Source organism: Ornithodoros turicata, chromosome 7 (genome assembly GCF_037126465.1).
Source record: "Ornithodoros turicata isolate Travis chromosome 7, ASM3712646v1, whole genome shotgun sequence".
Classification (NCBI taxonomy): domain Eukaryota; kingdom Metazoa; phylum Arthropoda; class Arachnida; order Ixodida; family Argasidae; genus Ornithodoros; species Ornithodoros turicata.
The window spans coordinates 29,792,391-29,811,263 of NC_088207.1; the positions used below are offsets into that span (position 1 = coordinate 29,792,391).

At 43.1% G+C, this 18,873-nt stretch overlaps 1 protein-coding gene across 1 annotated transcript; it reads right to left on the reverse strand.

Annotated features, from left to right (window-relative positions):
- Positions 1-614: 614 nt before the first annotated feature.
- LOC135400774 (myotubularin-related protein 9-like) lies at positions 615-18,269 on the reverse strand. The gene is made up of 13 exons (XM_064632681.1): positions 17,906-18,269; positions 17,612-17,771; positions 14,784-14,935; positions 14,549-14,677; positions 14,317-14,473; positions 13,759-13,863; positions 8,297-8,422; positions 6,994-7,241; positions 6,091-6,175; positions 5,459-5,528; positions 3,570-3,669; positions 3,383-3,510; positions 615-1,544 (listed from the first exon to the last, which is right to left on the reverse strand). Exons 1-13 carry the CDS (start codon positions 18,050-18,052, stop codon positions 1,472-1,474), a joined length of 1,680 nt encoding a protein of 559 aa, XP_064488751.1. The 5' UTR covers positions 18,053-18,269; the 3' UTR covers positions 615-1,471.
- Positions 18,270-18,873: the final 604 nt, after the last annotated feature.

An 18,873-nucleotide genomic window follows, 5' to 3' on the forward strand; every position in this document is an offset into this window, starting at 1 on the left:
ACACACTGAGGACTCTGAGATCTTTCCAAGCATCTGCGTATGATTTTAAGGTGGGCGTGCGTTCTCTCCCCCGTTGCATGTGCATTTGGGCCACTTTTCGCAGGTAATACGGGGATGTGGGGGTATCTTTGGGCGGGTGTTAGGAATGCGTGGAGGAAAGGTAGATTGGGGAAGCATGCACGCGTGGTCACTCCCACGATTGGAATTCGCGGGAAAGCAACGGCTTCAGCGTCGGGAGAGCGCTGCCAGGGGGGCACAAGCAGAGCTTTCTTGCTTTCTACACTTAATTGCCGGACGTACGACTACTGTAGCAGACGACAGCAACCGCTCCTATGATAACGCGTAGAATGATCATGATAATCAGCTTTAGAATGAAACATCCTCTGTGGGATATCCACCGCCTGTACAAAAATAATAAGGTGAGCTGAAGTACAAAGTATTTTAGAAGTTGGGGAAGCAATAACCGGGCCGATGAGTAGCGCCACTGCTAGCTTTCAAATGCGGCACCGGGAAGGTGTGCCTATGACATGGTCGTTCTAATCTAGTAGGTCGTGATCCTGGCTTCCAATGCGAGGCATCCATTAGGATATTGTCATAAAAAGATAGTACATATATGTGATGAACAAGAAGCATGGTAGTTTATTGTTTACTTACGTGCATATAAATATTTTTGTAAAAGCAATAGTCATATACACATTACCTAATTTATACTACTCGTCATATACATATCACATATTTCATCGAAAACACATTCCTATATTGATTTCCTACCTTCTGGAGTGACGAACCAGTGACTGACTGAACGTCAGTTATTTCCAAGGCATGACTTCGTAAAGTGGTACCGATTGATGTAAAGAGCGGTAAAAGTACGTTGATTTTACAGGTTCAAAACATCACATCTTGTTACACAAGAGGACACAAAAACAATGTAGATCAAACTTATCTCCAAAGTTCAGGCGGTAACGACAGCACAAAACATAAGGAAATAAGTGTGAGCAAGGCTAAAACGAGTGTACCAAAACATTACAAAGTAATATAAAACATTAACTTACAATACCATTTACAAGGTATGTACACAACGTCAATAATATAGTCACAGTTGTTATAATACAGGGCTAGTTTCGTCATCAGGATGGGTCAGTGCAATACAGCTTTGTATTGAAACGGAAGCGACAGAGTGCCCCTTGTAATGGTGGCCAAACAGTGAATGGGGGTCACAACAAAAACGATGCCATCTCCACCACACTTTCATCTCGCTCGATGGCATTTACTCGTCCTTCCTGAGAGCTGGCTCCTGCAATTCTCTCAGAGTGTCAAAGGAGGGGGCAACGGGGCTCTGATGCAGATGGCCGAGATGGAACAACGTGCGGAGTATGTCCCTCAAGTGCGTGGGAACACTCGCAGAAGAGCTCCGCGGCCGAGTACGATCAGTTGAATGCAAAACGGGGGGCAGGGAGCCCCTTCGAAGAGGTCATTCTAGCAGAGTAGTGGAGTCGTGCAGCAGGCCTTGAGACACGGCTTCCCTTTCCAATTCCATAAGTTGCCTGGAAAGGCACAAAATGTCATCATCCCCAAGCAAAACAAGCTACACATAGACTGAATTGAAACGTTCAGGTGCAGATTTAAAAAAAAAATATTGTATGTTGGTTGCCGGACCACTGGACGGTGCCTTTCTCCTCTGAGCGACATGTTCTTTCTCCTCCTGTTAGGGAGTAACGTCACGCTGATATTGTTGTCGACGGAGCCTCCACAGCTGCAAAAGCAGCGCTGATCTTTAAAGGAGTACAGAGGGCCATCCAAAAAAATTTCATGTTAAGACATCTGATGAAAGTGTGTGTGTCATTATACCGAATAGCGCGAAAGGTTTTGATGTGTGCAATTTGTTTCCCACAAAAAAACTCACATAAACATAGCTCCGCGCGTTCACCCTTAACTCGCCACTCCAGCTATAACGAGGATGAGGAGGTATGATGGCACGTCACCGATGACGGCATAAGGAGACTCGTTCTGGTTTGCCGGTCAGTGGGGGTCAGTGCCTTGTCCCTTTGCCACCGTAAATCTGTTTTGCCAGTTTTCCCGGAGAATTGGGGATAGAAGGAGCGGCCGAAGCATTACCGAGCATGGAGAAAGGCTTTATCAGAACCCCGAACAGCTGAGTAGCAGACGACATTTCTCTAGGCCAATCAGCGAGCGTTCTCCTTATAGCGTCAGCGCGAGGTTCCAGGCAGATCACAGGCTGGTACTGCTCTTCACCACCGTTGCGCACGGTTGCTTTTTTGCGGCGTATTTTAAATTCAATTTCTGCGATAATTATGACTCTGTGGTGTAAATTACTTCGCATGGTGCATCTTACTGGCCTACTTAACAGTTTTATAGGAAGAAAACTGGGTGTTAAAAATGACTTCTGTGCTACTTTAAAATTAGTTTACTTAGTTGCTAAGCACTTTTCGGATGAAAAATTAGTAATTAGATTGTCGACCAATGCTGAACATAGTGGTTTCTGTTTCATAATGGGTTTCTGGATGCGACTGTCTCTTTAACTGCTATTTGCTTTCTAAACACAAGGTTAAAAGTGGTAAGTAGGCATGAATGTATGGGAGGTTGGGGTCTCCAGATGTCCCCATCCTCAAGTGTTCAATCTTTGGGCTTGTTGATAATCCATAAGGTAATTGACAAGCGATCACCGCAAAGACAAGGGTGGTCAGGCAGGACATGGGACTAGCACTCCCTTTGCAGGTCCCTTGCCCCGCAGTCCCTCATCCTCCCAGTCTGTCCTTTTTTCTTCGGTGTGCGTTTCTCAGTTAGCTCCTCCATCTCAATTTGTGCTGTCTACACATCCTTTATTTGACCCTGAGCAGTGAATGTAGTTTTTAGAAAAATTAAGTTTTCAGGAAATATTTTTTTCTAAATTTTGGGGGTAAAAATCGGGTAAATAAACGTGTGCTCTGAATTCATACGCATTCGGGTGAAAGAACTTTCAGTATGGTAAATTCGGGGAGAAATCGGGCTCAGTTACTCAAACTATATGTACTGGTTTGGCACAAACGGTTATATAACTGTATTTGCTGCCAAACAAGTTAACATGCATTCCTACAGACGTCACAGTGAGGGCAATTTGCGTGGGTAAAAATCGGGTTTCACCCTAAAGAGGCACCTTCAATTCGGGGTGCAAATTTTGGGAAGAGTCGGGTTAAACCCTAAAACCTTCTGGCTCTATGCCTGTAACATGCTGTCCTGGATCTGCCACAGGTGGTAAGACCTGTTCAGATGCCACTATATTGCACATTCCTGTGAGGCTCACAAAAGTTGTCCTCGATACCTTCAAATTTGCACTTTTCTGTCAAACACATGTGTTACTGCTGCAGCAACATTACAATCTCACCTTCGTAATCTTATCACTTTGGACCTGAGTTCCTTTTCTCGTTCCCGAATTTCTGACACGGTCACCCAGGCTTCCTGCTGTGGTGTCTGGTCATACACCCACCGCAGGTACATCCTAGGCCACAGGACCTGCAAAAAGGAAAGAGCGTTACTGCAAGAAATGGCAACACGGGAAGGTGGGAACGTACCAGGCTCTGCGGTGCAACTGAAGGCCAAATCACTTGATTGTTGGGGTCGTACATGGGATTCAGAAGTGTCGGTAGTACTTCAGGACGGTTAACGTAAGACCTGACAAGCAAACATGTCGTACATTCCATGCAGTAACATCCCCACAAGTTGAATCAACCAAAATTCATATGGGAAGAATACACCAATCTAAAACCTGACAAAACAAACAAACCAAGAAATCTCACTGCTATGTTAGCAAACTGCTAATCACGGAGTCATGAGAAATGTAGCCCTCAAAGGAACGATCTTGTCTAATGACACTGTCTCACCCGACAGCCAAAGGGATCATACCGATGGTGATCGAGTCGCTACACTATAAACGCCCAGAAGATACTAAGAATCTTTCCGCCGTGGTGGAATGTGTGATCACGTAAACAAGAAGAATTAGCCGAAGCAGGCCACAAAGTGTTTGATCACTACAGAACAGCTTCACACACTATAAACATAAATGTAGCACATTTGCTAAGTGCCCGCAGACATTTGTCCCGCCCTCCCTCTTTGGGTGACATTCAAGCTGAATCGAAGTATGGTGAAGATCTTTACGCTACTGTTCGTAGTTACAACAAGGGAACGTTAGATGCCACCACGTTAATGAGGCAGAGGCAAAGCCATGGCGGGGAGTAACCTAGTTACACATTAGCTTTTTTCCTCTCCCCTACCCAATTACGCACTTCGACAATATCCCCCCCACACGCACACATACTGTACAAGTGGTTAATTTCGCGGTCTTAATAATTTGCGAATTCGCGTTGGAGCGCGTTTCAAGAATACTATTTCACGGAACCTCAATTTCACGAATTCGTGTGGAAGTGGAAGTCGCGGGACCGGGGAAATCAGGGGTTCATGACACTGCCCGCACTGTCATGAAGCCTCTGCATGCCGCCAGGCTTACAGAGGCTTAGCGTGAACTCTAATCACGTGACAATGATATACGTGCCGGTCTTGTGAAAGCAGGAGTCTGCAATGCCAAGTGGTATCCTATGCGAATAAACTACTGATGTTGAAGTGGCGTTTCAATTACAGAAATGTTTGACAAGCACAAATTTGTGAGAATAAAGGTCGTCAAGTAAGTCGATTTGTCTTTTGTGGAGCTCGTATCGTCACGAATTCCAGCACCCATACTTTTTCATCACCGCTACCTACAGGGTGTGACACTCAAGTGTGCCACATTTCTGTCACTTCATAAGAAAAGAAAAAGAAGAAGTTCAACTTGCCTGAAATTTTGCACAGGGAGAGCTATTTTCCTGAAGTTTTTTAAGCATTCCTCGCGGATGTCGTCTGTTCGCGTATACAGGAGATAAAAATTGTTCGAACTTTTGACCCCATACATTTTCTATGGCTTATTCCTGGTTACTTTGGGGACACTTGGTTGGCGAACCACGTTTCACGAGTTTTTGCCAGATCACACACAGGTGGTGCAAGGTGCCAAGCGAAACCAAAACTCTTTGGGCAAGCCTTGCGCCACCTGTGTGTGATGTGGCGATTATCTTCTTTTCTTATGAAGCAATGGAAATGTGCCACACTTGAGTGCCGCACCCTGTATATTCCGCGAACAAAATTTCGATCGCCAAATCCGCGAAAAATAAGTCATCACAAAAATTTATACTTTTACAGTAGGATTTCGTGAAGGCAATTCCACAAATTTTCTGTACTGAAGCCTCATTACACAAAATTATGGAAAATAACCATTCTGAGGCAGGAACATGCAACCACACAGTAGCCTACTACTAGTTAGCACGCTGAACTGGGAATCAAGAGGTGCATGTTTCGATTCCCGCCACCATCTGGCTTTCTAGGCAACAGCCATGTTCCAATCTTTAAAAAAAATTTTTTATGTACAAGTGCTTACCATAAGGACACTGACTTCTGAGGCAGTTTCAGCTCACATTTCTCCTTTTCGTTATCTGCAACAAATGTTCCTGGAAAGAATTGACATTGTTAAAGGGACAGCTGAATGTTGAAGGACAGCAAAATGTGTTTTGACTGTTCAACTTTCATTAAGCACATGATTTACTGTATGCTTACAAAACATTTTCCCAGAATATTGTGTATTTGTTAAGTAATGAAGCACAACAAACTACTACTGCAGAAGTAGTGAAGGGTGGTGATAGCGTGCTGATCCACCCGTCCTCGTAGATCTTTTTAGTAAAGGCCCTATTCTTAGGCCAACCATTAGGACATTGCATGACGTTGCAATATCACAGTCAATGAAAGCAGCTCTTCTAATACACCCGATTGAAAGCTCTCTTGCGTACCAGGATTGTATACAGCAAGCATTCGTACTAGTTGTGTGTACATGTATCCTAGGGCATGTAATCCTAATTTCTCCTCCTCCTCCCATCTTTATTTTTTTTACGTTCCACGCTGTTGTAAGCAGCTCATGTCACATTATGCATGGTCAAGAGATCCTTACGCTTGGATAGCAAGGGATGAAAAGCATAAGCAATGTACAACTCAAGCTGTTCTCCGGTTAGCACTTACCGAAAGAAGACGCATAGGAATGTTCAAAGAGTAAGATAAGAAACTGTTCACTGAATTCAAAGGAACAGGAGAACTGTTGGTGGATCTGGAAAAAAAAAATAGTGAACACATTCAATTAAATCTCAAGTGGAACATAAGTAGAGCATTAAGTTTTAGGATTTTACCCGATTCTTCCCTGAATTTACACCCTGAATTGAAGGTTGCCTCTTTAGGGTGAAACCCGATTTTTACCCAGCAAACTGCCCTCACTGGGATCTCTGTAGGAATGCATTAACTCACTTATCTGGCAGCAAATGCAGTTACATCACCGTTTGTACCAAACCACTACAGTTAGTTTGAGTAACTGAGCCCAATTTCTCCCCAAATTTAGCACACTGGAACTTTTTTCACCCGAATTCGCATGAATGTAGTGCACATGTTTGTTTATCCAAATTTTACCCACCAAATTTAGAAAAAATATTTCCCAAAAACTTCAGGCTCTAAACATAAGGCATGGCCCATAAGCAAGATCCCATAGGAGGGTATATATAGCGTTATCAGTAAATGACAGAAGTGCTGCTAATGCTGTGCTCCCAATGGAATCTCAAGTGGAACGCCACAGCACCTTGAAATGTTGCCAACTTGCACAAAAAGCTTTAAGATTGTATTTCAAATATTCCTAAGTACTGTGAAAACTGTGGCTACGTTGGTCATATTGAGAAAGTGTGGGGGCACACATGCACACCCCACATTCATATACAAAGAAAGGATGGAAACCGGACACTTCATAGATAGAATTTTTGAGACTTCTGCAGTCCTATTGGTAGATTGTATTGACTGACTTTAGATATAACGGTTCCAAGAATGGTACAGGAACCTGCAGGACCAAGAGAAGCATATTCATGATTGAACACTCGTACGTACTTGGTATACACAGTCTAAGAAGACGAGAAAAGATGCACTCTGGTCACGAGTTCGCATGGACGCTGGTGCGAATGCTCCGTGGAAGCAGCGGGTGCCAAACGGGTGCCCAGCCTGAATCCATTCCTGTTCTATCAGAGCCTCAAAGCCTCTTACGGTTCTACAATCGGGGTCGAGAATCACTTGCGCCAAAGAGCATACTTGCAGCGTTGAGTCTACGCCTTCTGAACCATGCACCAGCACTGACGCCTCTGCAGCAAAAGGTGTCCAGAAAGGGCTTCAGAGGTGCATTTAGCATCCGTGACCGGAAAGAAATCACACTTGACAAATAATGCCCGGTCTCATGGGATAGTATCAACTGAATAGTTAAAACGTGGCACAGGTGAGAGGAGAAGTTTGTAAGCCATAGAACAGATCCGTATGCAGTAGACTGCACTCACAATTGTCTTGGGCATAAGAAAATGTCAGTTCAACTTTATAAATGAATGGTGATACAATGGATATCCGCATTGTGCATAGTAAATGCAATAACACACTTAGTGTGCTTATACTTAGAGGTCTGCGCGAGTTCGGGTATACCCGTGGTTACCCATGGCAACATGCACAATTTTCGGATTAGCGGGTAGAAAATGTCACTTGATGCAGGTAGCAGGTAAGATGCGAGTACGCCAACGTTTCCCGTGCGGGTCGCGCAGGTGCTTGCACCACCCGTATACGAAGTAGCGCGGTGCCACGGTAGACTATGAGAAAGTCTTTCCTTCTTTAGCAGGGGCTACTGCATTTGTACACAGTATCCCTGCATCGAGCGTGCCTAGTGAAAGGTTATTTTCTGTGGCTGTGCATATTCTCCAACAGAGGAGGAGAGCTCTCAACCCAACTAAACTGGACGATATACTTTTTCTTTTTTTCCTCAAAATAAAAGCGTAAAGGACGGGACCTCTGGCATGTTTTGTAATGATATGGTTACCGTTTTTCTCAATAGTTATGTGTGCATTTTGATATACGTACCAAAAGTGCAATTAAACATGCACAGACAGTTTCCACGGTTATACCCGCACAACCCTGGTTTTACTTTTGCAATGTGTCAACAGACGAAACTTATCGTTAAAGAGAAGAATACTGTTGTAACTGTTTGGTGACGTTGCACGTATAACCTCGTCAGTAGATCATGGTCACATATGTCAATTCTTTGTTTTCTTTGGCTCTGCAAATGCATCACATTTCCTGAGTCCTCCCAGAGCTTAACTAATGGCACAGGAATCAGAAGTGCATGAGAATGAATAGAAAAGCAGTTAAGTTCATTTACCATCTTGGTCCAAGCACTGAGCAACAAAGCAGGCACATGTGAGGACATCCTTTATGTGGCTGAGCCACCCCGAAGACTCTAGACGAGACAACCACTTGTCGACGCTCACGCCTGTGTCACTTGATGCTGCAAGAGCACCAAAGGCTTTGGTATCTCCCTACTAAATATTTAGATGTCCATCTCTACAGGTACTCTTTTGTTGAGCAAACTACTGCACACAACTACCACTGTACAGAAGCAGACAAAACATTATGTATGATACATCAAGAACTGAAGCCTGCAAAGCTAAAGCACACTCAAAAAGTGCCACAACCAATCCTGCATCATCTTTTCTTAGTTCGTTGCTGTCAAGCCCTACTAGATTATAACGACCATGTCATAGGCACCCCTTCCCAGCGCTGCATTTGGAAGCTAGCGGTGGTGCTACTCATCGGCCCTGTTATTGCTTCCTCCATTCCTGCAATACTTTGTACTTCAGCTTTCTTTAGCCTTTTTGTAAAAGCGGTGGATATCCCACGAGAGATTCTTCTTTCTAAAGTTGGTTATCATCATCATTCCAAACGGTTTCATAGGAGCTGTTGCTGTCCTCTGCTACGGTAGTCGTTCGTCCGCTTCTGTGCATTCGAAATTCAAATTTCCACTGTCCAATCATGATGTAGATCTCGCGGGCCGATGAGTAGCGCCCCTAGCGGATCGTGTGGACGTGCTCCTCATAGGGGTTGCCGATTATGACATGGCCATTATAATCTAGTAGGACGTGGTTACTGTACTTGAAACCTGCGCATGCTAGTATCATACATAAATGAAATGAATGCAATGCATAAGTCATCCAAGTCATCCACGTTGTTGTGCAGCGTTACCAAACAATACCTTTTCATACTGTAGCAACAAGGGAAGGTGATGGACCATTCATTATCCTACAATAAGGTGAACTGTGCTCCAACTAACCTATACTTCTATGTAGCCCGATTTCTGTCTTACTGCATTTCAATTCTTATATAATACAGCTTATAAAATACTCGTCAATAATAATAAAATAAGCCTATTAGGCCAGAGCTGTGCCATAAGCTAGTCCATTGCATGAAAAGAAAGCGTTCACCAGTAAGTTTCTCCCGATTTGCTTCTTGTATTCTAGTACACACACAAGCCAATAAATCTCCTATGGAGAAAAATGCTCTTCTAGGTATACTGCAAAGGGACAACTACTAGACTACCCAAACTCGTCCCGCACAATTTGATCAGTCCAAGCTACAGCGCACAGTCTACTTTATTATAATTCACTAAGTTGATGTCTTCTCTTTTGAACAGAGCTTGAAGGGGCAGTGAACTGTCGACTGATTTGCACCGTGACCCTGGGCATTGCAAGAAAGCATGTGACAGCGTCTCTTAAACTTCGGTTTGGGTGCAGACTGTTGCTTGTAAGTGAAATGTATGCAGCAAATTATACAGCTGTACACTGAAAGTACAACTACCATAGACATCCACATATTAATTGCCCTCTTATGTCAGCTCTCCTAAGTTGTATACTTCAAACTAAATAAAATTTTGTAGCTGTTTCCACAGATTTTCTAATCAAGCAAATACTCATCACCAATGAATGAGCATGCATCATTGCGCCTCAAACCTAGGAGAATTATGCACAAGTGATCATAGCATAATGCAGGTTTTGAATGTATGCATGCATGAATTACGAACGGTCAACATTATTCACAGTAGTCAGAGGCACCGTGGAAAGATTCTGTAAATAAAGTTAAGGGGCAGAACCTAGAACATTCAAAACCCAGCATGATGCAACAGCCATAAAAGAAAGCAAAGAAAATATACCATAATTATCACTTTTAACTCGCAGCAGACAACAGCAGCTTCAAAGGTTGTGACGTAACAATAACAACAACAACCAATCACGTATATGGAACACCAGGAATTGAACAAGGAAGGCACAGAGGTGTTTGCTACTAAACATGGCAACTCCAGAGGGGTTCTGTCCCTACTTTTGCTGTCATGCAAATAATATGCAATGACACCCTGAGTGTATAGGTTGCAGATTCCAGTGGTTTTGACAAGACTTTTCAGAGTTCTTTTAAAGCATGTCCTCAAAGAACCTTAAAATTTTCTGGGGATCTGCATGTGAGCATTATGCACATCTTACAAGGCTATCTACATATACCAAGTGCAAACTACACACACAGAAGAAGCTAATGTAATTTCAAAATTCTATACATGTTCACAAACGACCAGGTCTGTTGAGAAAGAAACAACACATAGTAAAATGAAAAAAGGGATTTGCCAAAGGGTTTGATAACTGTAACTTCAACGAAAACTGGCTGGACAAATGGAACTAACGTGCAGGCGATGTTGTTCCACAATCACTAACTTAAAGGAAAGCTGCGGTACGGGACGGAACCAAAGAACAAAATATTGTTGCACGAGGGTAAATACATCGGACACAGAAGGAATATGCAAATGCATTGAGCAGATTGATACAGTGCAGGGAATTTTCTGGAGCAGTCACGGCAACTTGCCTTTCAGTCTTGACATAAATGGCAAGCTGCTCATTAGTGCCACTGCCCCATTTGGACTACTGCTTGTGCCTTCACTTAGGGGGTAGATCTCTTAGGAGATTAAAAGGGGGGAAAAAAGAAGACGACGCCACATATCAGTTTTCGTGCACACATCATGCTACCTGTTCACTACTGCCTTCTATTTTTCTAGCTGAAATGGGCTCTACTGATATCACCTGACACCCCAGTGCCCTTGTGAGCCAATTAAAAAGAAGTGTTTGTGCTCATGAAAAACTAGAACACAGGTGCACTGCCTATTTACAATCGTTGCAGAGTGTATCAGAACTTCATTGTGCATGAGAATGATGGTGATTTAGGGTAGTTTGTAAATCTGTAGTACGTTTTAGTGTTCTACGTTATTATATGTGTTCTAAATTGGAGCATCAGGCTTGTCATTCTGTGTGTGTTACATATGTTGTCACTACTGGGTATAAGGGAGATTAGCAGTGTTGTAACCCCCCCTTGGAACTAATAGAACTTGGAACACAGCATATGTGGCTAAGAACAACACAATGGTGTTGCATACACACACAAGTTTCTTGAAAACCTGAGAACTCTCACTACAACGGGGAAACCTGGCATTAAAGAAGCTCTTGAACAAGATGACGCAACTTAGTGGTAAGGCCACATACTGTCGCTGAATCATAAAATTGATCCAGGTTAATGAGCAGACTGAATTTGTAGTTCATAGACAGAAACTCGTCTCCTCCACTGACCATACATGCCTAATGAAGAACAGTTGAGCACGCGCTTCTAAAACTACACCTTTGAATTCTTGCACAGAACTATTGGGCATGGGAGCACATGGGTTCTATAGGGAGTTAGATCATGACAATGACATCGACAAAATCAAAATGAATTTTCCAAGCCTGAAAAGTTGTCTGAAAACTCTATTTCCTTAATAGCAGTTAGGCTTGTGCTCTTATAGACAAAACATAGGTTCCATTCGAGCACTGAAATTCTTATCCACACTGCACGGCGAACAGGTACTGGAGTACGAAATGCCAACTGTGCTCTGTGTGAGGGAATAACAAGCACAACTTCTTTTTACAGTGCAATAGTTGTGTGGCCAAAACCATGACAAACAGGTACTGAAAGACAAAATGCCAGCTGTGCTGTGTGTGGGGGAATAACAAGCTCAACTTCTTTTTACAGGGCTTTTTTTTTACAGTACTTCTTTTTACAGTGCAATAGTTGTGTGGCCAAAAGCACGGCAAACAGGTACTAAAAGATAAAATGCCAGATGTGATCTGTGTGAGAGAATAACAAGGTCAACTTCTTTTTACAGTGCTTTGAGCACACTGTCTATCACTGAAGAGCCCCTGCAGTAGTTATGTGGCCAAGGGCGATCAGCAGAATTTAACACCAGCAAAGGCACGTGTTAGTATGCCATTGCGGTACAGCAAGGTGTCAGTGGTAATTGCGCGCATAAAAGTGAATTAAAGAACAGATGCTTGGGACTAGCTTAAGCCACAATACAAAGCCCTAAGGCATCTGCAGTAGCACTAGTGTTAACAGCATTAGTTTGTCTCAATAGCTTTCAGAGAAAGAATTCCTCAGATCATTATGCACAGTTCATGTTCAAAGACGAGGCTCATACACAATTAGCTTTCCACGTGCATCCAATTATTGTATCAACTGAATTTTTCCTAGCGCAGTACTGCTCGTGTATTCCCCAAAAATTGTTGCATAAACTGCAGAGATGCCACTACATTAGTCTTTGCAGCCTGAGTTCAATATACGACTGAGCTACTAAAAAACCTTTGAAAGTGCGTGTAATAATTGTAATACTTGCAATTGGATGGCTACATGTTGCACCTGTTAGGGAGCAATACCAGTTTTTCACAACCAAGATAACAAGCACTTCAAACAATTGGTATACAACCTCAGCTATTTTTAAGCCAGACATATTTTTGAGCCCCCTCCACAGCAGTTTCAAAGGGATAGCACGCTTTCCCAACATCAATTTGCATAGTTCTGTTTCCACGGCTGGTGCATTCCCACACTTACAGAGATCTTGCTTCACTACATGCCAACCTGAGCTGTATAATTCAGTTTTTGCCGTCATGTTCGATATTAGAAAGATCACTGGAATCCACATGGTCTGAAATTCCCAGGGATGTGTCAGCAATGTCAGTGTGACGACACGACGGTGTACCTTTGGCACCATTTTAACATAGAGCTTTACGTTTTACTCCCTAATTTGCACCATTTTCAGTTAGGGTAGCACAAGAAAATCCCCGAAAACAAAGTCTCCACAGTGCGAATTCAGCCAACAATTCAGGGAGCGAAGAACGCTAAGCACTATGCATTCATCAAAAGCTACTTTGCATCTTGTGTTCATCTGCAATGCAAGAAGTCCTTTTTCTTCTTATTTTCCACCTGAAAATCTGCTTTTCCACCTCAATATCACCAGGTTCTCGAAAAGTAGGCAACCCGAAAGACACAAAGACCTATTTTTATGTGACCACAACCATGTGAATGATTTCCTTTGGTCACTCCTGCTGTGGAATTCATGTCCTGCTGTGGGTAACGCATGAGGAAGAGGTGTGAGAGAGAAGACAGATTACGTCACGCGAGCTAATGAGGAGATTCTCCTGCTTGTTCCCCCCCACCTAGTGGATACAGGCTGCCCTTCACAACAAAATACGTACGTACAACTTCGGAAATGTGTAGATTTCAAGCGAAAGGGTTCGCAGGAGAGTTGTTTGGAGACTTATTTGTTTCAGTTATACAAGGAAGCGCTCTTTCCCTTTGAAACAGCCCAATGCACAGCACCAACAAGAGACATACTTACAGCAGCTTGTTGCTAAGAATAAATAGCTTTGTGATGTACCTGGCCTCACTTATTTACTTATGTTTTCTGTAGCCATTATCAAAGATGAAATGTCAGATGCCCACCTTCAATAAGCTTAGATAGAGAGTCTAGTAGAGTAGAATATCGCTCGATGGGCTTGTGGAGCCGCCTCCAAAGGGGGTAGTGGACTTCAGGTTCATAGCCACCCCCTAATACAAAAATGATGTTAACAATATATCAATATTCTTAGAGATCACCTTACATTAGAGCAAGTTGCCCAAACAACCAGGAAACAAACGGTTACAGCTGTAACTGTTATTTTTCATTTTTTCTCAAATTCAGGTTCTTTTATTCATGCATACATATATGACATTACATCTTACATGAAGAGGTCACCATAGTTCGAACAGTGGTATACCCAAGACGGTAGCACCCAAGTTATATGTAGTTATAACTGTTATAATAGTGGGATATGCTGACTGGTATAATTGTTATAAGAGCAAGTGATATAGTTACAACTATTCAGTTATGAACTGCATTATTTTGGGAAGTGTATTAATTTTGGAACTGTATTATTGCGTTATTTTGGGAAGTGCCCACTAAGCACTATTTTGTGCAGTGACATAAAATGCATGGCCGTCACACGATCAAAATGCACTTGCCTTTGGTTCTAGCCATTTGAGCAAAATTTTGCGTTCGCGTATCAATGATGTAGCCTTTCTTGCCACTGCCAAGTACTGCATGTAGAAGGGACTCATCTTCCTTGCTTCGGCGCATAGAAGTACCCACCATAGGTTGGCTGCTTCTCAACAAGGCAGCCTGAAAAAAAAAAAAAATAGTAATGATCATGCTCATACAACTTGTCTTCATGACAGTATGGTACTGTACACATACTTTTCCTTTTCTGTGGAAGTAACTCAGAACAGGGAATCGGCCTTGATATCTGAATGCAGCCGCTCCCGCAAGGGCGTTGTCCTCTATAGACTTGGGCACAATCAGACGTTCCGGGTATGACGTGCATACCTGTAAGCATGTGTAACATAACTTGTGCTAATACATGCATACACACATACAGAACGCCTTGTAGGACTAGAAACAAAAAAGTGCAGTGCAGCATAGTGATACCTACAGCAAAATCTTTGTTCACAAGGGAAATTCTCCAGTCATCTGTCAGCAATTTGATCCGGGCAAAGGTATTCTCTATGCTGAATGCGGTCCACCCATCCTCCATAATATCGAAGAGGGCCCGATGAAAAAATGGATAGTACCATTTCTTGTTTTCTGCACGGACAAAACTTAGGCACATAAGCAAGCAATGAATGGACAAAGTGACTTTAAAGTGCACTTCAAGGTACAAAGCATACAGGAGAAAATGTACATGGAGCGTGAACACGGTGGAAAGCAACTGCTCTGAGGCTGGAACACACAAACAGATAAACACAGCACAAGACTCAATGCCTCAGAACATGAACAGTAGAAATATGGCAGTCGTCGAAAATCCCGCTGCTGTCTGGCTTTATCGACGACTGCCATATTTCTACTGTACATGGAATGCCTCACGCAGTAGAACAAATTTCAAATGTACTTATAGAGTATGAAGCACTGGCAGAGGTATTTGTGTAGCTAACAAGTACTCTGAAACTGAGGTAGTGAAACTCAACAGATTCGACATGTCCACAAAAGCTTAGAAAGTTTTGATTTGACTAAAACTGATTCCTCATGCGGGAGAATACATGTCTTTGTATTGTTACAAAATGGTGTTGGCTTCAGTTAGTTATCTTTATTTTTGTATTGGTTTTGTATATGTGTATGAAAAAGTTTTGTTTAGGTGTGTGCACACACACATGAACCACTGGCTACAAATGAATGGCACAATTTCACAAAAAGTTTTACACCTACCAGACATAACGCAAGGATCCATATTTGTTGCCACCTCGTTCATCAAAACTGTTCTTGTGGGAAAGATACATGTGTTCCACATATCCCATTAAACTGGACATTTGCTGCTGGACACAACTGTTATGGATGGCAGGAGACTATCTTTGTTGTCCTATAATTTGCAACTACAATGTGATATTCCTTCGGTTCGAGGTCACAACGACATCTCTTACACCGTCATGTCTTCAGACCAACTACACATCTGCTCTAAGGAATTACCTAAGACACACTCGACACCTTAGCACCCTAGAAGTAAGGGACTGCGGATTTTGATTCGCAACAAACTTCAAGATACTCAAAATCGTGCTTAGATATTTGGTGCTCTGTGTGTCCCAAACCATGGAATGTCAGTAAAGGTACCGAGAAACTAAGACTGAACAATTCGTTCCGTTGATGGTCTGCAACAGCTGTTAAATATGTATGCACAAGGTATGAAAGCACCTCAGTATTCTGCTCGAAAGCGGTCAACTATCGCATCTCACACGCCAGCACATAAAGCAAGAAGCAAAGACATAACAGGGTACCATGCCCAACATGGGTATCATTGGCTTGCCGAAAGACTGTGCAATAATACTAAAGCCCTTTTCATTAAGATTTTACATGATTCTGCATCACAACTAAGCACTTAATACGAGAGCTTTGTAAACGTCCTGCAGTGTGGGCCGAGATAATATGTGATCAAATAGTATTGCTGACCAGACTGCAGCTCTGCATGCTGTGCCCGTAATTTTCATAGGTTTCCACCCTGATAGCTGTTTGATAGCTACCACCAAGCTTCTCATTGCTGTCCAGTGCATGTCCCTCTTTTCATATTCTTTTTAATCTGTTGTTTTATCCAGTTAGAAGCCTGAAACCGTGTGTGGTTGTGGGGCGGTCCATCCCCCCCCCCCCCCCAAAAAAAAAAGGTGTAAATAACAGGCTTTTCTGACCTCAGTATAATCTCTCTGTTTTCATTGACTACAAGAGTTTTCAAATAATCAAGGCACTTGTAATTTTGTTGCACGGATGCACGTAATCATAAAATGGTCGGGTTAATTTTGTCAAAGCGTGCCACCCTGTCTACAGGCCATCGGCTCCTCCCAAACACGTTGGCTGGAGCCTCCACGGTGCCTTCAAATAATCACCTCATAACTAGGGTTCCAGGTTTCTGAATTTATCTGGAAAAAAATCCGAAAAACGTACGCCGGCAAAATTTGAAGCAATTCGGATTTATCAGAAAAGCTCTGCATTTGCGGGTTCCAGTAATCGAGAAATGAGCAAGAAAAGCCATGCCCTGAAGACTGGTTGACTGGAACGATCGTTCCCCTTGTCGAGATTACCTTGCACAGAGGATTACCAACCCCTGTGACAGGGAAGGGTGGCTCTGTTAAACCAAATCCACCGTGCAGCTGTCTTTCGCGAAGCATCTCTGTAGTGCGGCGAACTCCTTTCTTGCCTAGAGGTAATTCGCCACTGGAGTCACTAAATATGGTACCTTATTTAGTGATACTATTCGACATGAGGGCAGCCAGGTCAATTCAGCCATTTCCCAGGTCTGCTTGGAGAACGTCCAGCACCTAGGGTTTTTCTTTTTCTGTGACTCCTGCTTTCCCACCGAAGTAGGCAAGGAAACATAGATGGCACACAAATTGTCTTCGTGAAAGGGCTGCTTGGGTTTGCAACACTGACAGCATCGATGATCGGACGCAAGCGAAGGCTGCCTAACAATTATGTAGAGGAATACCAGGATTCTGAGGTGTTCACGTGACATAGATGTCGTCTGCAAGTTCTGCAGTGTGACAGTGAGCGTTTGGGGGAGGCAGCCTCTAATTCTTTTTGTGAATATGTTGTTTTGCAGCTGTAGCTTTTTCTTTGAACTTTGGATATTTACAGATATATGATAAATAAAGCACGTATCACTTTGAATCTCCCGAACATAATAAACTACGAAAAACATCCTCCGTATATGCCAAAAATAAATTCCGAAAACCCGGAACCCTACTCATAACCAGCACTAAAATCACATGAAATTATGCTCACCTAAGCTTGAAAGACACTCGATGGAGCTGGCAACGTTGTTGCATTCTTCTACGCCAGTTATATCCAGTTGTAAAATTCTGAAGTCCTTGCATTTCAGGAACAGTGAACCAGACAGCGCTCCAACACGGCGATCCACGGAGTCAACCATTCGGTGCAATAACTGGAATGACATTTAATGGGGAATACTTTAGCCGACAGATCACTCGAATGACATGAAGCACGCACGTGAGTAACTCTCCTGTGAGCAGCATGTCGTTTGTTGACATAAACACATGACTAACAAAGCATACTCACCCACAGCTCCTCATCACCATCCTTGCGCGATGAAAAAATCAGGTGGTGGCTGGTTATACACAGCGTTCCCTCAATGCTGCTGCACAAGGGTCTATGTAGTGTAACCCGGTCTAATTTTGGCGTTTTTATCAAGTCAGCAAATTCCATATTGCACCGGCTTTCGGTCTAGCGCGAAAGCAAATACATCACCCGGAAAACCCTACGAAATTAACGTTTTCCAGATCAGGTTTGTGTGCTTTCTCACCAACCTGATGCGAGATTTAACCTGTCAATTCTATCCGCTTTGATATCAACGCCCCACTGAAAATCGGCAACAACCACTACAGCGCTTCGCCATATTGAATGATATTCACCGGATGGATCGTACTGACTTTCTGGCTAGGGTTGTGGCTTTTTCGCTTGCCTCGCTGCTGCTCATGACGCTGCTCGCTTCCGCCGAAGATCACATGCCGGAAAGTTTCACCAACTTTTACCTAGGCGAGCCAGGCGAATTGCCTTTCGCGGTCTGTTATACCACGGATGGACAGACGTGACGGGGGTGACGGAAACAAGCAATGCTTGTTCACTGCCAGTCGACAGCCTTGTCGCATTTTTATATGCGTGAAATTTTTGCGATGGGATCGTTGAAGTATGACCACATTACTTCCGAGTGCCAAGCGAATAAAACACTGAACAACCTCATGTGTGTTTGTCAGACAATCTTGGTGAGGTGAACATTTTGTCATCCTTCACTCATTCATTCTCACGAGCATGAAGCCTGAAGAAGTACAGGCTCTGCACGAAAGTCTTGTTCATTTTAATTCTAATTGTAATTGTAATAAAGTGTTCCTACCCGGTTTACCTTCCCTCAGTGTAATCACAGTTGGTAGGACTTGGATATTATTTTTTACTTCTTGTATTGTGATCACGAGCGGGCATAAGACATGCTATCATAGTTTCGGTTTCGCGCAACCTCGACACCGGTAATA